Source organism: Pseudopodoces humilis, chromosome 30 (assembly GCF_049639895.1).
Source record: "Pseudopodoces humilis isolate 2021_Gansu_Grassland_sample_001 chromosome 30, ASM4963989v1, whole genome shotgun sequence".
In the NCBI taxonomy this organism is placed as follows: Eukaryota; Metazoa; Chordata; class Aves; order Passeriformes; family Paridae; genus Pseudopodoces; species Pseudopodoces humilis.
Window position 1 is genome coordinate 3,588,168 of NC_142229.1, and position 17,754 is coordinate 3,605,921.

The 17,754-nt window shown below is 61.4% G+C and overlaps 2 protein-coding genes across 13 annotated transcripts in view; both read right to left on the reverse strand.

Annotated features, from left to right (window-relative positions):
• Positions 1-1,531: 1,531 nt before the first annotated feature.
• Positions 1,532-12,006, reverse strand: LOC102108477 (peptidyl-prolyl cis-trans isomerase A). Of its 9 annotated transcripts, XM_088068313.1 has the most exons (21): positions 10,024-10,115; positions 9,701-9,815; positions 9,410-9,612; positions 9,130-9,322; positions 8,793-9,047; positions 8,543-8,716; positions 8,386-8,451; positions 8,140-8,311; positions 7,376-7,520; positions 6,684-6,894; positions 6,503-6,608; positions 6,184-6,341; positions 6,031-6,098; positions 5,781-5,849; positions 5,425-5,669; positions 5,166-5,341; positions 4,844-5,056; positions 2,483-2,513; positions 2,288-2,376; positions 1,938-2,110; positions 1,532-1,833 (listed from the first exon to the last, which is right to left on the reverse strand). In XM_088068313.1, exons 1-21 carry the CDS (start codon positions 10,071-10,073, stop codon positions 1,698-1,700), a joined length of 3,048 nt encoding a protein of 1,015 aa, XP_087924439.1. In that variant the 5' UTR covers positions 10,074-10,115; the 3' UTR covers positions 1,532-1,697. The 9 variants fall into 9 exon arrangements, with proteins under 9 accessions (XP_087924439.1, XP_005532950.1, XP_014116920.1 ...); XM_088068309.1 differs by lacking the exons at positions 1,532-1,833; positions 1,938-2,110; positions 2,288-2,376; positions 2,483-2,513 and adding exons at positions 3,885-4,730; positions 10,831-10,914 and having other exon boundaries at positions 10,024-10,145; XM_014261445.2 differs by lacking the exons at positions 1,532-1,833; positions 1,938-2,110; positions 2,288-2,376; positions 2,483-2,513 and adding an exon at positions 3,882-4,730 and having other exon boundaries at positions 6,503-6,587; positions 10,024-10,223.
• OGDH (oxoglutarate dehydrogenase) overlaps positions 11,969-17,754 on the reverse strand; it is a 29,538-nt gene continuing 23,752 nt past the window's right edge. For all 4 annotated transcript variants that reach the window (XM_005532894.3, XM_014261444.2, XM_088068304.1 and 1 more), the window contains 13 exons: positions 17,524-17,703; positions 17,202-17,354; positions 16,409-16,511; positions 16,060-16,188; positions 15,001-15,151; positions 14,779-14,906; positions 14,515-14,693; positions 14,295-14,366; positions 13,717-13,839; positions 13,088-13,160; positions 12,524-12,687; positions 12,267-12,421; positions 11,969-12,183 (listed from right to left, as the gene is read on the reverse strand). In XM_005532894.3, the coding sequence (XP_005532951.1) occupies positions 12,063-12,183; positions 12,267-12,421; positions 12,524-12,687; positions 13,088-13,160; positions 13,717-13,839; positions 14,295-14,366; positions 14,515-14,693; positions 14,779-14,906; positions 15,001-15,151; positions 16,060-16,188; positions 16,409-16,511; positions 17,202-17,354; positions 17,524-17,703 (1,731 nt within the window). In that variant the 3' untranslated portion in view covers positions 11,969-12,062. The remainder of the gene's footprint in view (positions 12,184-12,266; positions 12,422-12,523; positions 12,688-13,087; positions 13,161-13,716; positions 13,840-14,294; positions 14,367-14,514; positions 14,694-14,778; positions 14,907-15,000; positions 15,152-16,059; positions 16,189-16,408; positions 16,512-17,201; positions 17,355-17,523; positions 17,704-17,754) is intronic.

Genomic DNA, 17,754 nt, shown 5'->3' on the forward strand with positions numbered 1-17,754 from the left:
AAGACCCCAGACATGTGTCAAGGAGTCAGCCTCATGATGCAGTTCCCACAGACCCAAAGCTCAATGCGTATGAGCCATGTGGAGGAACATTATACAGAGCACACCGTTGTCATTTCCCAGTTCATTGGCAGTGATGGTCTGGAGAGACAGAGGGGCATTGAAGGTGAAGTGGCTCACCTGTTACAGGAGTACAATCTCTTTTCCTCCCTTGTACTGGCTGTGAATAAACTGTCCTGGGAGTTCCAGCAATTCAGCATCCCAGCATTCCAGAGGAATGTCCTGCCCCCACCCATATAGACCAGACTCTCAGCTATCAGCAGGCATTCCTTCTTCCTCAAGGTAGGCTGGAGAAAGTGCAAACTATTCTGACACCAGCAACCATCCCTTGCGCCTGAACAGCTGAGCTGCTTGCCCCAGCACCTCTAAGAGCTGGGCCATGAACCAACAGTCATTACCTGTGCCTGGAAAAGCAGTCCATCTCCCACAGAGCACTAGGGAACTGGCCCGTCCTAGCCCTAGGTAGGCACCTAACACGTCTGCCTCCACCCCTCAACCAGATGTGCCCTGCAGGACCAGCTCAGAGCCCTTCAGTCCCCTTGTTTTGATGCATCACCAAAAGGCCCACACCCGCCCCGCCCCCCCCCCCCCCCCCCTACTCTGCAGTCCAGGGGCACCCGACCTTGGTGGCTCCCGGAGAGGGTGGGGGGGTATGGGGCAGAAGCTGCTGCAAGCTTCATCTTCCCCTTGGACCCTGCGGGCTGCACTGCCAGCACTGTGGGGCCACCTCACTGACACGAGGGTCTCATCCCAGGCAAAGACCACATGTGGGTTGTGGTGGCACAGATCCAAGCACAGGGGATGGGAGTTTAGCATCCTTCAGGTACTGCAGGTACAATGCAAAACGGGGCAAGGGGCCAGACCTTGCCTTGCTGGACCCACAGGGTCCTAGAGCTTTCTTCCATCCAGGCGCCTTTAAACTGGAACCCCTGGAATCACCCTGGAGCTGGGCACCCAGCCTTGAACTGGGCATACCAATCACTCCATTCCCAACTGGAACTGCGGCAAACCCAGAATTTTAAGAGCTGGCACCCCCAAGCTGGGACAGCACCCCCCAACAGGGACCACTGGGATATCTGTAAGAACCACCTTCAAACTAAGAAACAACTGGGATCCTCATCTTCCCAGGACAGCCCACACCAGCTCTGCCTGGTGTCACCTGTTGAAACAGACCCACAAAGCAACCCAAGGTGGATGTCACTGCTCCTCCCATACTTATTACTGTACTTAGAAAGTACAGGGCAGTGGGTAAAGGAACAGAACCCTTCCCCAGCTGAAGCACTGAGGAACCCCATGGATCAGTTCAGTGCCCAGACCAGCCTAATCTCTTCACTCTGGATCATACTGGGGGCCTGGTGTAACCACCTCACAGGCAGGGGTCCTCCTGCCCCCTCAACACCTCCTTTTTCTTCCCCCATCAGTGCCAAACCCCGCCCTCCTCAGCTGGGGGACAGAAGGGAACTGCTATGGTGTATGTAGTTTAACTCGTTTTATTTAGACTCAAAGGTAACTGCAGCCCAGTGGGACCATGACCCAGTAGAAACGCAGCAGTACATCAGGACCAGGGTGGGAGCGGGTGAGCTGCAGTGGGGTGTGGTGCCCAGGCTGCCCAAGGAATGGTCAGTTGGCGAGAGAAGGGTTTACGAGAGCTGCCCGCAGTCAGTGATGGTGATCTTCTTGCTCGTTTTGCCATCTTTGGAGCCGCAGCGCTCCATGGCCTCCACCACGTTCATCCCCTCCTTGACACGGCCAAAGACGACATGCTTGCCATCCAACCTGCCAGAGAAGCACCAGTCACAGCTGGTCCCCGATGTCCCCCAACAGAGGACATCTCCCAGAAGCAGATCCCCAAGCTTCTCCTCCCATAGCCCACGACTCACCACTCGGTCTTGGCAGTGCAGATAAAGAACTGGGAGCCATTCGTGTTGGGGCCGGCATTGGCCATCGACAGGATACCAGGGCCCGTGTGCTTCAGGATGAAGTTCTCATCTGGGAACTTCTCCCCATAGATGGATTTTCCTCCAGTGCCATTGTGGCGCGTGAAGTCACCACCCTGTGAAAAGGCAGCGTTTCAGGTCATGCGTGCAGAGGAATACGCTGGAACTGCTTGCAGGCAAGAGGCAGAACCAACCTCGCACCCTAAATCTGCCAGCATCCAACTCCAAAACCCACCTGAGTGCCACATTGTCTCACCCACCCACCTACCCCCTGCAGCGGGAGCACCACGCACCTGGCACATGAACCCAGGAATGATTCTGTGGAAGCAGGACCCCTTGTAGCCAAATCCCTTCTCACCAGTGCTCAGAGCACGGAAGTTTTCTAAAAAGGAAATGAAACCCCACCATGAACAACTTTATTTGTCTTGTGCTCAGGACAGTACTGGGACTTGGTGCAATTGCAGTGGAGTGAAAGTTGCTTTACCAACCTGCTGTTTTCGGGACCTTGTCTGCAAAGAGCTGTGAAGACAGGAAAAGCATTTGTCAGATCTGGGCTAGTGACTGGCTATTACCCTCCACTCCCCGAGGCCACCTCCGAACCACGGGTTATGCCCCAGACACTCCTCAGAGCCCAGGGACCCCTTTCGCGTGGCTGTTTCTCAGCCATGCCAGCAGCTCTAGATCCTTCCCTGCCTCACACCGTTATCTGCAAGGCCTGAATTAACAGCTGCGGCATCACGCGTCTCACCAGCGGGGCAGAGAAGCGTTCGTTCTGCTGGCCTAGATTAAATTAAACATTAATGTGCCTGAAGCCTTCCTGGGCGGGGCGCGCACGCCGCCTCCCAGCGCTTCAGAAGGATTTTGGGCTGGATGCGCCACCCGTGCGGGAGCGCGGCCCCGAATCTGCAGCAGCCGCAGCGCCCGGAGCAGGCCCAGCCTGCTAGGGATGCTTGTCGCCCCGGGCGGGGTGACAAATGCTTTGCCCTCCAGCGACAATCCCGTGGCGATCGGGTTGCCGGCACTCTCCGCCGGTATCCCCAGACTCGGGCAGCATTGACCGGGAGCTCGACACGGTTCATCCCGATGCTCCGGGGACCCTGCGATAAAATGGCGGCGAAGCAGCCACGGCCGCGACCCGCAGTGGGGGGGAGCTGCCGCGCCCCCTCCGGCCCCGGGGCGGAGTGGAGGTGCGGCGGGAACACGGTGGCAGCGAGGCCAGCGCTAACGGGGAACCAGCGGTACCGGATCAGGTACCCCTGGTTTTGGTACTCCCGTGGACGACGGCACACCCTGGGCTGGCATCGCGCCGCCGTTCCTCGAGGCCCCCGAGCGCGACGCTGCGGGGCCCTTTGTTCACCCCACCGGGCCAGGGGCGCCGCAGCCCCACCAACACGCCCCCGCCGCGCACGCGCGGCGGCTGCTGGCCCCCCCCCGGCCCCGCGCGCCCGGCAAGGAAATGGCAACGACGCCCCCCCGCCCCTCCCCAGTGGCCTCCCGCGCCCACCTCGAAGGTGACGCGACCCAGGGGCTCGCCATTGGCGGCGATGTCGAAGAAGACGACAGGGTTGGCCATGGCGAGACACGAGCAGGGCAGCAGACACTCGTCCGTGCGGCGGGCGCGGCGCAGCAGAAGGAGCGCAGCCCCCTGCCGCCCCTTATATAGGGCCGAGGAGGGCCCGCCTTCCCCCTAGTGCCAGCCAACGGCCGCTGGCGGAATGGCGGAGTGGCAGGGCAGGCAACCAATCAGCGGTGCCGCGTTTGAAAGAGGGGGAAGGGAAAAAAAGCGCGGGTGGGGCGGGGGCCGCGCTCCGGCACTGGGCAGGGCGCGCCGCGCATGCGCCGTGCGGAGAGCAAGGAGCGGCGGGATGGGGCGAGGGGGGGAGCGGGACCGCCGTAGGAGAGGCGGGTGCGGCGGTGGGCCGCCGTGCGGGACTTTTCCGGGGGGACGGCGGGGATGCGGCCAAACCAAGGCATGCGGGGCTTGGAGCTGCCCGAGCTGCGGCCCAGCCCTGGCAGCCTACCGCCCGACGTGGGGAGACACCCGACTCTCCTCCTCCGCCGTCGGACTGCAGCACCGCCCGGCCAGGCCCGGTTAATGATTGACGCCACACGTCCGGTGATAGGGCAGGATTCCCTCGCTACTCGGTTGAGCCCGGAGAGAGCGCTGGATCCCCCCGCCAACCGAGGATCGCCCCTGCTTGCCCGGAGAGGGGTCGCGGGCCCAGCCCCACAGCGGGATGACAAAAGACGGGGGGGGTACACACATGACCCTGCAGAAGGATCCTTTAATAGCCATCGGGGACATACAGGGCAACGCTGCGCGGGGGTAGTGGGAGCTGAGCTCCGCACCCCACACCAGACCCGTGCGGTATAAGGGGCAGCAGCATTTGCACATTGATAGGGGGGCACGGGCAGCCCCGCAGTGATGCACTTGCCTTTAAATATGGGGAGTCTCAGGGGAGCAGTAGTGTTTCTACACTATGTACAGCCTTGTGCTTCTGGGGGGGCTCAGCCCCTCTGTCCCATCGCAGCCCTTTGAGAAAGCCCCCGTTGTGGAGGGTCCCAGCTCTGCAGCGGGCAGGGGCACACAGTGCTGCCCCCCAGCCCCAGGAGGGAGGCGAGGATGGCTCAGTTATTCTCGAAGAGGGAGAGGAGGTCATCATTGCTGCTGCTGGGGAGGTCGGGGGGCCCCAGGTAGGAGAGCAGCTCATCGGGATTCGTCAGCTCAGGCAGGAGCTGGGGGTGACAGCGTGTGATGATCGGCTCCCTGCAGCTTCTGCCCAGCCCCCTGCAGCAGCTGGGGTCCCGAGCCACCAGCAGGACCCTTGTCCACCCCCCAGAGTACTCACATCGAGGGTAGGCTCTGAGCCATCACCTGCCATGGCCATGCTGGGTGTGGGGGGGAAGATGAGGTCAGCAGTGTGGGCCGGGGGTCCCAAGGGTTGCCGTGCCACTGCGCTCCGGGAGTGCAACGTGGAGGCCGGCTGGCCGCCCGAGGGAGTGTTGTGCAGCCCTGTCTGCATTCCGGGGTGAGACGGCTCCATTCGTCCTGGAGGGGGAAGCTGGGGAGTGGGGGGAAAGAGCATAGCCATGAGACCCTCCCTCCCCTGGGACCCCCCAGTGAGACATGGGGACTTGGGAGGAGTCCCCCCCACCCACAGCCCAGCTGACCTGTGCAGGCAGAGGGGGCACAGGAGGCTTCTCAGTGGCCAGAAGGCCACCTGGAATGTTGGGTTGGTAGGAGATGGAGGGGGGGCCTGGTGTGAAGTCACTCAGCGTTGAGGTGCCAGGGATGCCAGGGGCCGTGAAAGGCTCTGGGAAGCCCCCAGGACCCAGAAAGCTGGAACCTGTGACAGGAAATGGGGAAAATTGGGGCGCACACAAACGGAGGGATGGTGTTCAGTCCTGTCCCCCATGGGTCCCCCCGTACCCGGGGTGCCATAGTCGGTGGCAGCCCCCGCTGGAGGTTGTGACAATGCCGGGAAGGGCACAGAGCCAGGCCCCAGGGCTGCGATCATCTCCATGATGTTGGGCAGCACCATGTGCGCAGGACTGAGTGTCCGGCACCGCTTCAGTGCTGGTCCCTCCGGTTCCTCCTTGATGTGGACATCAGGTTTGATAGGGACCGGTTTCCAGCTGCAGGTCGGGTCGATGGTGATCTCCTCATACTCTGAACTGGGGGCAGCAGGAGGGCAGGGGAGGTGAGGTTGGGGACACGGGCTGCACCCTCGGGGGTGGCACAGGACCAGGCAAGGATGGACAAACAGCCAAAAAGAAGGCACTTACTTCTGGATGTAGATCAGGATGCCCAGCATGTATTGATCAACCTCCAGCCCCTCCAGCAAGGCTGTCTTACTGCAGGCAGAGTGAGGGCAGGGTGAGATAAGGGAACCCCTACCAGACAAGAACCTCCCCCTAAGGCAAGAACTACTCCTCTCCCAGGAAAGGAAATACATCCCCCACAGGCAGTGAAACACACACCCTTGTCCCACAGGCAGGCACACCAGGGCACGGCCCCATTGTGGCCCCAACTCACTTGCAGACAGGACACCGCCATGTCCCCCTCTCACAGTTGAGCTGCAGGTATGACTCCAGGTCGAAGCACTGTCGGGGAGAGCAGCATCTGAGATGGAGGGGGCAGGATATTGTGTGGGGGATACCCCCAGCACCCTGTCATCACCAACCCTACCTGTATGTGCCGGCAGTCATGACCCCTAGCTGGAAGCTGGATCCTCCGGAAGGTGATAGGGCACTTGAGGGACACCTTGATGGCCGTCTGCTCCACGCCGTCCTCACCATTGGGCCCTGGTGTCCCCGGGATGGTCCCACTGCTGAAATTGCGCTTGACTGGGAAGGTGGGGGCGAGGTGCACCAAGGGTCAGAACCAGGACACGGGGATGGGGGTGGCAGTGTGGTGGCACCTGGCCAATAGTGCACCATCACCCCCATCCTGCTGTGGCCTTCCTGCCACAGTGCATCCTCCTGACCCCCAGGACCCAAGTGCTCACTTTTGGTGATGCAGTGCTCAGCGGGGAGCAGGCGCTTTTTGACAAGCCCCTGCAGCACCGAGCGCACCGAGGGCCGATGCACCAGCTGCAGGACGAACAGGTGGGACTGTGGAGAGATGGGAGGCTGAGCTGTGGCCCCAGCCATCACCCTCCCTCTCCTGGTCCCCTCCTGGTGACTCACACAGCAGCAGGCGGTGACAGTGATCTGGATAGTGTTTCTGCCGGGCTGGCAGACGTGCTTCAGGTAGAGCGGCTTGTGGGAGGTCTTGTTGTCACCACGCTCAATAGTGAGTGGCGTGGCATTGACGCTCACCTGCACGGAGGCCGGCCAGTTGGTGTTCATCTGCCGGTCCTCATGGTGGTAGCACTTGAACTGCAGCTCCAGGTCAGGCCTGGGGGCAGGCAGGGTGTGGGCAGGGGATGTGTCTGCACGCGAGCCACCGCAAAGCGTGTCACCACACCATGCTGCTCCCAAGCTACGCAGAACCATGCAGTGCTAAGCCATTCCGTGTTACACTGTGTCATATGGCACTGTGACAAACCCCAACAGTACCGTTCCAGGCCACACCACATGCCACCGTGCTGTGCCGCGCCAAGCCGCGCCCCAAACCACCATGCTGTGCCACAACATGCCGAACACCATGACACCGTGCTGAACCACGGCAAGTACAGCTGTGCCAAGCCACACTTTGCGCCATGACGCAGGACAGCGCCGTGCCAAGCCATGCCACACCACACACCCCTGTGCCACATGGCACCATGCGGTGCCCAGCTGTGCTGCTCAGCACAGCCGCACACCACACCACATGGTGCCATACAGCACCCCTCGAGCAGCACTGTGTGACACTACAAAAGGTGCCCCAGGGCCCCCACCTCATCATGAGGGTCTTGTAGACAGAGTCACGGAGCTGAAAGACGTGGTTGCTGACAGCCAAGTTGTGCTGCAGGCGGAAGGGCTCCAACACCACGCCGTCCCGCACCGGGAAGGTCAATCGCAACTCCTCGCCGGGGGCCGGCCCTGCGGGACGCCGCCATGAGGGAAACCGACACTTTTCCCCGGGCCCCAGCCACACCCTGGCCGTGCCCCAACTACGCCGCGCCCACTGCACAAGAATCCACCTTTGCAGGAAGCCCAACCTCCACCACGCGGCCCTGCCCACCCCGGAAACCACAGGCCCAGGCAGGAAGCTCCTCCCACCCCAGGTGGCCCCACCCCCGGGGCCACCCCACTCCCACCCCCACCGCCATAGAGGAATCTCATCCCACCGAAGATTCCTCCCGCTCGCTCCAGGAAACCACATCCTATATAAGATCCTCCCAATACGGATGGTCCCACCTTAAAAGCAGAAGCCCCCCACCAAACCAGCACTCCTGATAAAGCCACGTCCCCTGAGGCCATACTCTTTTAGCAAGCTCCTCCCACTACCCTCTCCCACCCTCAAAGGCAGCCCACCCCCGCCTCAATCAGCCCCCAAACCCGGGCAGTGGTCACGCCCCCTTCCCTGAAGCCCCTCCCACCCTCCATTTAAAGGGACAAAGGCCACAGAGCTGCCAGAAGTGAGGCCCACACCATGCTGCTTGAGGCATGGAGGTCATCTCTGTGAAGTGCCCCCCTCACCGGCACCAGGGACACCTACCCGAAGAGGATGGGTGCAGGGGGGCAACGCTGGGCTTCATGTCTGCCAGGAAGGGTGACTTGACATCCTGACCAGGGGACGCATAGGTGGGGATGCCACTGCCTGGCGTCATGGGCGGTGTGGGGTTCCCGGCCAGCGGCGAGCTGGGGTACCCCGGCAGCGACCGGCCCGGCTGTTGAGGCAGCATGCGCCCTCAGCATCCAGCCAGGCCAGCACAGCCCCCACCCCACCCGCTGCCAGACTCACCCCATTGATGGCTGCTTGGCTGTAGGTGCTGAAACTGGCGCTCTGCCCGTTGAACTGGTCAGCTGGCTATGGGAGGAGGAGGGTCTCCAGGGGCTGGCACCGGGGGATGGCGGACACCCGGACCTCCACCCCTTGCCCACCGTTCCCCCTGCGGTACCTTGTAATAGGGTCCACCACTGCCTGAAGCGGAGAGGTACTGGCCCATGCTCTGCTGCAGCCTGTGGCCAGGGTATGAGGGGGACGGAGCGGAGGACTGGGGGGCGCTGGGGGCATACTGGGTACCAGCTGCAGCGTACTGCCCGCCCTGGAGGTACTGCTGTGCTGGGTACCCCTGTGGGGCCAGGGAGTCAGCACCAGTGGGAAAGGGGGTCACCATATGCTATAACCTTCACCAATGCAGCACTCACCTCACTGGAGTATGCCCGCTTGAGGCCCTGGCGGGGCAGCTGCTGGCTCTGGGGAGAGCCGGGGTAGGTGTGCTGAGGCACTCGCTGCCCACCATAGAGCGGGCCAGTACCAGGTGCCCGCACTGGGCTCATGCTCACAGGGGAGACACCAGAGGGGGCAACAACACCTGCCATGCCAGCCGGGCTCATGCTGTTGGGGCCACGAGGCCCGGCATGGGGCAGGAATGGGCTGCTGAAAGACTGCCCTGTGCCCATCTGCAGCAATGAAGAGAGAGGGGTCATGGCAGGGCAGAAGGGGCTGTGAGATTCCCCTGTTCTGCCTCAGTCAGACTCTTACCGCGCTGTACTGGCTCAGCTCCTGGCTCTGTTTCTCCTGCAGCGCTGCCACCGTGGCTGTGGCCGTGGCCGTGGCTGTGGCAGCAGCTGCGGCCACAGCAGCAGCAGCTGCAGCCTGGGTGAAATCAGCAGTGGCCCGGCTGGCGTGCGAGGGGAGCCCCATCCCTCCGGGGCCACTCGGGCCACCATTGTAGCTGGAGAACAGAGAAGCAGGAAGGGGCATGCAGTGGCCCTGCAGCAGGGCACATACCAGGCCACAAAGCACAAAGGTCTGGCCTTACCTGGCAGTGAAGCCTGGCCCGCTGGGGTAGGCATTGCGGCCATAGACACTTGGCTGCACATACCCCTTCCCTGGTGCCCCCTCAGCAAAGGGCTGCTGTGGCAGGAACGGTGGTGAGCTCACGCCCGAGCCGGTGCTTGCCATGCCAGGCAGCAACGGGGTGCTGGAGCTGCTCCCCCCAGGGCCCATGGGGCTGCCAAAAACCTGGAGGGTGCAGTGGGAGGCAGTGGGTCAGGCACGGGCAGTGGCATCCAGGTGCAGGGCATCCCTGGGGCAGGGGTGTTGCTGGTACCTGGTTCTGGGAGGGGTTGCTGACACCCCAGACAGTGGTTACCACGGAGAGGGATCCCGGCGGCTGATTGGTGTTTGGTTGCCAAGGAACAGCCTCGTATGCAAATGAACCATCACTAGAAAGAAAAACAAATTAATGAAGATGAAGGACAGAGGGATGGAGGGACAGAGGGGACTGGGGGATGGAGGGATTGAGGAAATGGAGAGATGAAGAATGGAAGGGATGGAGGGACAGTCACGAAGATGGATGCATGGATGAAAGGATGAAGGGATGGAGGGTAATGGATGCATGGGTGGATGGAGGGACGCTACCCCGGCGCCCACCCGTGGGGCGCAGGCGGCAGCGAGGGTTTCATGGGGTTCATGGAGCTCATCAGCGGGTGTGGGCTGGGTCTTCCGAGGCCGCGGCGGGCACTGCGGGACGGCGGCACCGTCTGTCACTGGGGCTGCGGGAAGCAGTGGAGCGGCGGGTGAGGGGCGACCGCCCCCGGAGAGGCCGGGGGAGGGGGGGAAACAGCCCGTAGGCATGGCGACCCCCCAGCCTCCGCGGGAGGCGTCCGGCCCGCGGCTGGCACGGGGCGCCGGCCGGCACGCGCCGCCCCCGCTCCGGGCCGCCCCCCCGCGCCGGCCACCGCGGCGTCAGACCTTCCCGGGGCGGCGGGCGCCGGGGGCTTCCCCCGCGCCTGCCGGCGGGGGGAACCACGGGGACTTCCCGGGGAAGGGATGCGGCCCCCCACCCGGCATTGCACCTCGCTGCTAGGGGTATTTCCAGCCGAGCCCGGCAGCGGGGGCCCTCGGGGTCACCGGCGCTTTCGGTTCCTCCCGGCGCCGCGGGAGGGCGGCGGAGACGGGGTCGCCGCGAGGAAAGACACGGAGAAGGGAACACCCGCGGCGGGCCTGTCCCGGCTCCCGGGAGCAGCCACCGGCCCCCGGCGCCCCTCGCCGGCGGTGACAGCCCCCTCCGCTCTTTCCCGAGCGGCACCGCAAGGACAGGCCGCGGGGCCAGGCCCCCCCCATTGCCATGGCAACCGCCCCCACCACCCCCAGCACAGCGGGGGAAGCCCGCGGGGGCACCGCCAGCCCCACCCGTCTTTCCCCCCCCGTCCCCCAGCCCGGCGCTCCAGCTCTCACCGCGGCGGCGGCCCAAGATGGCCCTGGCGGCGCGGGGCGCGCGCGGCTGCGCCGGGGCTGCGCGGGATCTTCAGCCGCGCGCGGCCGCTGCTCCGCGGGGGGCGGGGCCGGGGGCGGGGCCAGGCCGCCACCGCGCACAATGGGGCCGCGCTCTCATCAGTATGCAGGCCCCGCCCTCCCCCCCGTCAGGCGCGGGTAGCCGAGCGCCGAAGAGAGGTCCGGGCTGCGGGCGGGGAGCGCGGGTGAGGGGAGCAGAGGAGTGCGCGCCCCCGGGCGCGGGGCGCCAAGAGCAACATACGTGTGGCAGCACGACGGGCGCTGCGGGACCGCGAGACGCGTGTGCGCCTGAGAACGGGTTGCGCGCAGGGACGCGGACCCGCGCGCGCCGCACGGACAATATGCGGTGACACCATGTGCGCCCCAGTGCGTGAAAGCACAACTACGGGTATGCGAGGTGTGGTAGGCGTACCACCCGTCCTCCCTCCTGCAGCTGAAAAACCTGCGTCGCACCGAAAAGCCCGGTGGGCTCTGGGAACACCAACAGGGAGTCCCAGCTGGGGTTGCCCCGTCGCCCCACCCGCCAAGGACCTCCCATGGGAGCACGCGGTGGGCACTGGAGATGCCAACAACGAGCCCACCTGGGAGATCACCTCCTTCGACCCCCACTCAGGATTTCCAATGAAAGAAATCACTGCCCAGCACCATCCCTGTCCCTGTGGAGACTCAGAGCTGGGGGATGGTGCAGATGCAGAGGGAAAAAATGTGCTCCCCAAGGACAGACAAAACTGAGACAGGGGCACAGCACTCACACCTGCCTGGGCCCTCAGGACCTGCAGATGCCACATCTCCCTCCTCCAAGAGGCAGTAGCTGCACAGGGGCAAGTCCAAGACTGAGAGGAACTGAGAAAAACCTGACTCAGTGCGCTGGACACCCCCATAGAATAGCTCTGGGGACCAGCCCCTCTTGGGGGTATGGGACACCCCCAGAAAAGAGGCCCAGGGACCAGGTTCCAGGGGTCTGGGAGGCCACGGGTCTTACCCACCGTGTCAGCAGGCAGCCCCCAGACCCTCATGCTCTCAGGGTGGCTGCATAAGTACCACCCTGGCACAAGGCAGACAAGGACTCCAGGCACCAGTGTGGGGTTGACAAGATCTGTAGTTGAGGGGGGAGGCGAGTGAAGGACAGAGAGATGGACAGGCAGATGGAGGAGCATGCTGCGCCATGCCGGCGCTCAGGCCAGGTCCTTGAAGGCATCGAGGTTGAAGGCCGTGTCGAGGAGCCGCTGCAGCTCTGTCAGGTGAGTTTTCTTATTGCCGGTGGCAGGGGCAGCTGCTGGCTCCCGCCCTGCATACCTGCCAGGGAGAAGGTGGGCCATGAGAAGGGTCTGTGCAGACCAATTCTCTCCCAGCCTCACAGCCACCCCCTGCATTCTTACCAGACGGGCTTTGCGCGGTTGATGGTGGTGCGAAGCCGGGGTTTGACATAGTCATAGTAGCCCTGGTTCTTGTGCTCTTCCTGGCACCACACCAGCTCAGCAGCTGGGTATTTCTGAGCTTCCCGCTGGAGGAGGTCAAAGGGGAACGGGGAGAGCTGCGGGGGACACAGAATGGTGTCACAGGGGACACAGGGCAGTGCCTCAGGGGCTGCAGAACTCCCAGCCCACAGGCATGGCAGTGGCAGAACCCTGCTCACCTGTTCCACCCTGGTGATGGCCACATCAGCCTCCATCTGCCGAGCCTTGCGCTCGCGGGTCAGGTCATAGTACACCTTGCCGGTGCAGAACAGCACCCGCTTCACCTGCTCTGGGTTCTGGGCCGCAGGGCCACTCTCAGGGATGACACGGAGGAAGTGGGTGCCTGCCAAGGAAGAGAACAGCACCCTGAGCCACAGCAGTTCACAGCACTGTGCCAGCAGCCACTGCATCCACATCCCATGCCAGCCCCTTCTGGGACCCTGAGAGGCAGAGCCAGTTGACACAGGTACAGGCACAACTCCCACTACAAACCATCACGTGCCACCTGGGGCTCCCAAATCCCAGCGGCAAGTGGTTGCTGCTGAAGAAAGGACCACTGAGCTAAGTCTCCTGAGGGTGCCTCAGGCCTAATGAGGGGGGGCTCCCATGTGCCAAGGAGAAGACCCTGGCCTCACTTGGCCACTCTCCAGCCTGGGGAGGCTTTACCCAAGGCCACAGGCTCCTGACCTTCACCCTGCGGAGTGGTGCGGGGAGAACAAGTAGTGGCTCTGTAGTACTTGTACCTGGCAGCATGTCATCAAAGCTGGAGCGGGCTTCAGGGTGGCGCAGCAGTGACTTTGGAGTGAAGATTATCAGCTGGAATGGGGGATAAGAGGTAGAGCAAGGTGGTCAGCCCTGCCAGAAACACTTCCCCTGCAAGCCAGTGCTTGAGCAGCCACCTGCCTGCCCTCCCCTGCCCATCCTGTCTGAGCAAGGGAGCAGCTACCAGAGATTTGCTTCTCACTCAGCTGCAGTGCTCTGCCAGATTGGGCACCCATTCCCGACAGCAGCAACCATCCCAGTCGGTATGTACCCCGGGGAAGAGGCAGAGGGCTACCAGGGACCTGCCTGTCCCGTGGCTGGAGCTGACTAGAAGTAGCTGAATGAGATTATGTAGCAGTGTCTGTTGGCTCCAACAGCCCTGACCTCCTCATGGAGTTTGGGAAGACACAGCCCCTGCAGCCCACACGAGCCACCAGCTGCACATCAAGCGCCAAGCCAGTCCTGAGCACCATGAGGTCCCTGGCCAGGCAGAGGCCAATTGCTCACGTCTGAGGTGCAGGAAGAAGTTGCTCCCAGCTCTATCCCAGTCCAGCAGGGACACGGCACCCTGCCTGGGCACCAAGCTGGGCATGGAGCTTCTGGCACTGACCGGTTTGCGGAAGGGCAGGAGGATCTGGCGCCGGAGGACATGGAAGAAGTTGGCTGGAGTGGAGCAGTTCACGACGATCCAGTTACACTCGTAGAGCTGACGCACATCAAAGTCATCCAGCTTCTGCCTCGGCCAACACAGGTGAGGGGATTTCAGGAAACACAAGGTACCTCTTGGCTTTGTGGCTCCAGCAGCAGGGAGAGGAATGGTCCCCAGCCCTCCCTCCCTCCCCTCACTCTCCAGAGCACACAGAGACCTACAGAGGCCTGTGAGAGACTCCAGGGCTGTGCCCTCCACCTTGGTCTGGCCATGGGGGTGGCCATAACCCCCTCTCATGCCACTTTCAGGGCCACCTCTGCCTCAGACTATGCCACAGGCCCAGGTTCCGCGGAGGTGCAGCCTGAGCACCAGGTTCAGGCCCTTTCCCCAAACCCTCCAGGCAGCATAAGACCAAGGCATCCCATGCCTCCTGCCTTTGGCTCCCACTGTGCTAAGCCCACATGGACATTGCTGCCCTCCACCCAACCCAATCCCAGGAGGGCCAGGCTGAGCACCACACCATGGGGGCCACCACTCACAGGGAAGACATCAGGATCATCGTTGCACATCTGCAGGAATCGCTCCGGGCGGGCAGAGGAGTGCTCGGGACCCTACCGGGACCAAGAAGGGGAATGGTCACTGTGGGCCAAGGCAAGCGTGAGAACCCAACATCAGGCACTGCCACATCACGGGCAGTGCTCTGTCCGTGCCACTGCTGTCCAGGGTTCTGCCTCCAGGGTGAGCCAGGGGAGCCCTTACCATGCCCTCCATGCCATGGGGAAGCAGCAGGACAATGCCGTTCTGCCTGACCCACTTGGCCTGCCCAGGACAGATGAACTGGTCGATGATGCATTGAGCAGTGTTGTGGAAATCCCCAAACTGGGCTTCCCAAAGCACCAGGGCATTGGGACTGGCCATGGCAAAGCCCAGCTCGAATCCTGAGGAATAGAACAGTGAGAGGGCTGCACTACCCTTCCAGAGCAGCCTCACCATGGGCAGTGAGCACAGACCCTACTCACTCACCCAAGACACCGTACTCTGACAAGGAGCTGTTGCAGACAGTGTACGGAGCCTGGTTGGGCCAGAGGTGGTTCATGGGGATACACGTCCTCTTGTCCACATTCTGATCATGCAGGACATGGTGGCGATGGCTGGAAAGGGAGAAGAGTAACTTCATCATCAGCCTTTGGATCCCTTCTAGAAAGGCTGGAATTGCCTTTAAAGCGTCCAAAAGCAGGGCTTTACCTAAATGTCCCCCTCTCAACGTCCTGGCCACTCAGGCGGATGTGGATGCCCTCTTTGAGCAGGGAGCCAAAAGCCATGTACTCTGCCAGGGCCCAGTCGACTGTCCGGTTCTTCACCATCTCCCCACGAGTTTTCAGAATACGGCTCAAACCTGCCGGGACAGGAGCCGGTTTATAGCCAGCATGGGACAGAGCTCCAGTGACACCAGGTTTGTTTCACAACCAGCCCACGGACTGACAGACTGCAAGTGCTGTGGGCAGAGGAATGGATTAATCTCTTCTGGAGGGATGAACCATGGATGAGGAATCGGGACTGCAGGGAAGGATCAGCTCCAAAGAAGAGCAATTCCTTGGTTCACTTTCCTTACTCACAGCTCCCTCGTGAACGAGTTCTCAGAGTGAGAAGGAACCTTAAAGATCATCCAGCTCAACCCCTGCCACAGGTGTTTCTTGCACTAGAAAGAACACCTTCCAGTAGACTAAGTTGTTCCAAGCCCTGTCCAACCTGGCCTTGAACACTTCCAGGGCAGCCACAACTTCTCCGGGAAACCTGTGCCAGGGCCTCACCACCCTTGTAAGGAAGAATTCCTTCCCAATATCCCATCTAACACTGCCCTCTAGCAGTAAGAAACCATTCCCCCTTGTCTTGTCACTCTGTGCCCTGGTGCAAAGTGCCTCTCCATCTCTCTGGAAGCTCCTTTAGGCACTGGAAGGGTCTCTAAGGTCTCTCTGGAGCCTTCCTTCCTCTGGGCTAGACTCACTCAGCACTCTTGGAGTCCCTGCACAGAGGCTCCAGCAGTGGTATAATTTTTAAGGCCTCCTCTAGACCTGCTCTAGCAGATCCAAGTTTTGCTTCTTCTGGGGCCCCCAGAGCTGCACATGTGCTCCAGGCAAGGTCTCAAGAAGGCAGCACACAGGGGGAGGATCCCCACCCTTGACCTGCTGCCTGCACATATTGAAGCGGTCCAGTATGTCCCTTCCTTACAGGCCACATTCCAGCCCTATCTCACATCTCTCCTGAACAAATGCCCAGTCTGGCACAGCTTTCACAAGCTCCGACCTCCATGGATAGTGAAATCCTCCACTGGCACTGAGCTGGCCACTTGACCAATGTGTGTCAGGTCCTCTTCGTTGAGGCCAGTGGAAGGGCAGGTCATGCTCCGGGGCTGCCCATCCAAAGTGAAGAAACCTGTTGGAGAAGGAGAAACACCATGCTGCAGGAGCTGTGCCAGATCCATTAGGTCACGGACACCATCAAGCAAAGGTTGCAAAAGCAAAGGTGGGGACATGAGGAACAAGAAGAGCACCACTAACCTCCCCTGCGGGGTGGTTTACTAGAGAATCTTTGCCATGGCTCTAGAAAGGCCAGGTACTTTGCTATGGCCTCAAGATCTCTGCTAGAGCCTTACCTGGCCAAGGTGAGTCCAGCCAGTGTTTGATGTGCAAGATCTTTTCATCCTTGGATCTGGCATGGGCCTCCTCACAAATCTTATCATACTTGGCAATTTCCTCCTGAAAGGCAGAACCAGGAGGCAGACAAACATTAATGGGGGATCTCCAAACAAGGGTGTTGAGCCTGAGGACCTTGACATAAGCTTGCAAGGGTGCTGGAGGGCAGAGGTGGTCCCCATAGCAGGAAGTCCAAAAGCTGTGCAGTTCAGCCTCAGAGAGCACGGCCACAGTTGGGACCCCTGTTCCCCAAGGCATAGCTCTGCTACGCTCAGAGCTGACATCTTGTGTTCAACCCTACTGATGCAGAAAGGGGGTGCCAGGGCACGCAGGGCTGGTGAAGCCTCTGCGTCGCAAGCTGCCCAAGGAGCAGAACCAGGACAGGATCGGCCCCAGATACCTGTGGCCACAGCAATCCTAAGCACTGGGATCTGCCTGTGCTGCAGTGATCCAGAGCTGCATGGCCTGTTCCACACTGATCACAGGGTGATCCTTGAACTAGATGTTCCTGCACTTTTCAGAGCTGGCACAGTTCAAGAAAGAGCCTTGGCTCTGAACTCCATCACTGCCAGGTCTGTAGCATGTGCTCAACCCCAGCACAGCTCAGCTGCCTTTAGGTTACAAGCACAAGCACATGGTTCCTGTAGGCCCATGTGGGCCCTTCATATGGTTCACACCCAGGTCTGAACCACGTAAGTAGTTTTCCCTGGAGATGCCACCAGCAGTTTTCCTTTCAGGCCCCACAGATGGTACCTCATACTCTGGCTGATTTACCACCCCCTGGGAAATCAGCAGCTCTGCGTATTTCTGCAACACCGGCTTCTGTTTCCGGATCTGTTTGTACATCAGGGGTTGCGTGAACATAGGTTCATCCATCTCATTGTGCCCGTTGCGCCTGTAACAAACCTGCCAGGAAAGGAAAGAGCCTTTGAATGCAGCTGCCTGTGACCTACCATTCCAAAAGCAATTGGGAGCTACCTGGGTCATGTGAGGGAGGGTCCTGAACAGCCCAGGAGGGACCCAAGCATACCCCTGGCAGAATCCCAGCTTCAGGGACTTGTACCACATTCCTTACCAAATCCACCACCACGTCCTTGTGGAAGGTGCTTCGCCATTCTGCTGCCACATTGCACACATAGACGACGGCCTCAGGGTCGTCTGCGTTGACATGGAAGATGGGCGCGTTGACCACACGGGCTACGTCGGTTGGGTATGGGGAGGAGCGGGCCATCCGGGGGTCTGTTGTGAAGCCAATCTGTAGCAAGTGAGGGGAAACAGAATGAGCACATCTGGATTTGGGAATTTG

What these genes read in the sequence shown, in the direction of transcription:
- LOC102108477 (XM_088068313.1), bottom strand. Translation starts at nt 10,073, where the DNA reads ATGAGCTCCATGAACCCCATGAAACCCTCGCTGCCGCCTGCGCCCCAC. An exon ending in TACAAGACCCTCATGATGAG is followed by an intron (nt 6,895 to 7,375) that starts GTGGGGGCCCTG and finishes GCCTGCCCCCAG; the next exon opens with GCCTGACCTGGAGCTGCAGT. An exon ending in CTGTCACCGCCTGCTGCTGT is followed by an intron (nt 6,609 to 6,683) that starts GTGAGTCACCAG and finishes ATCTCTCCACAG; the next exon opens with TCCCACCTGTTCGTCCTGCA.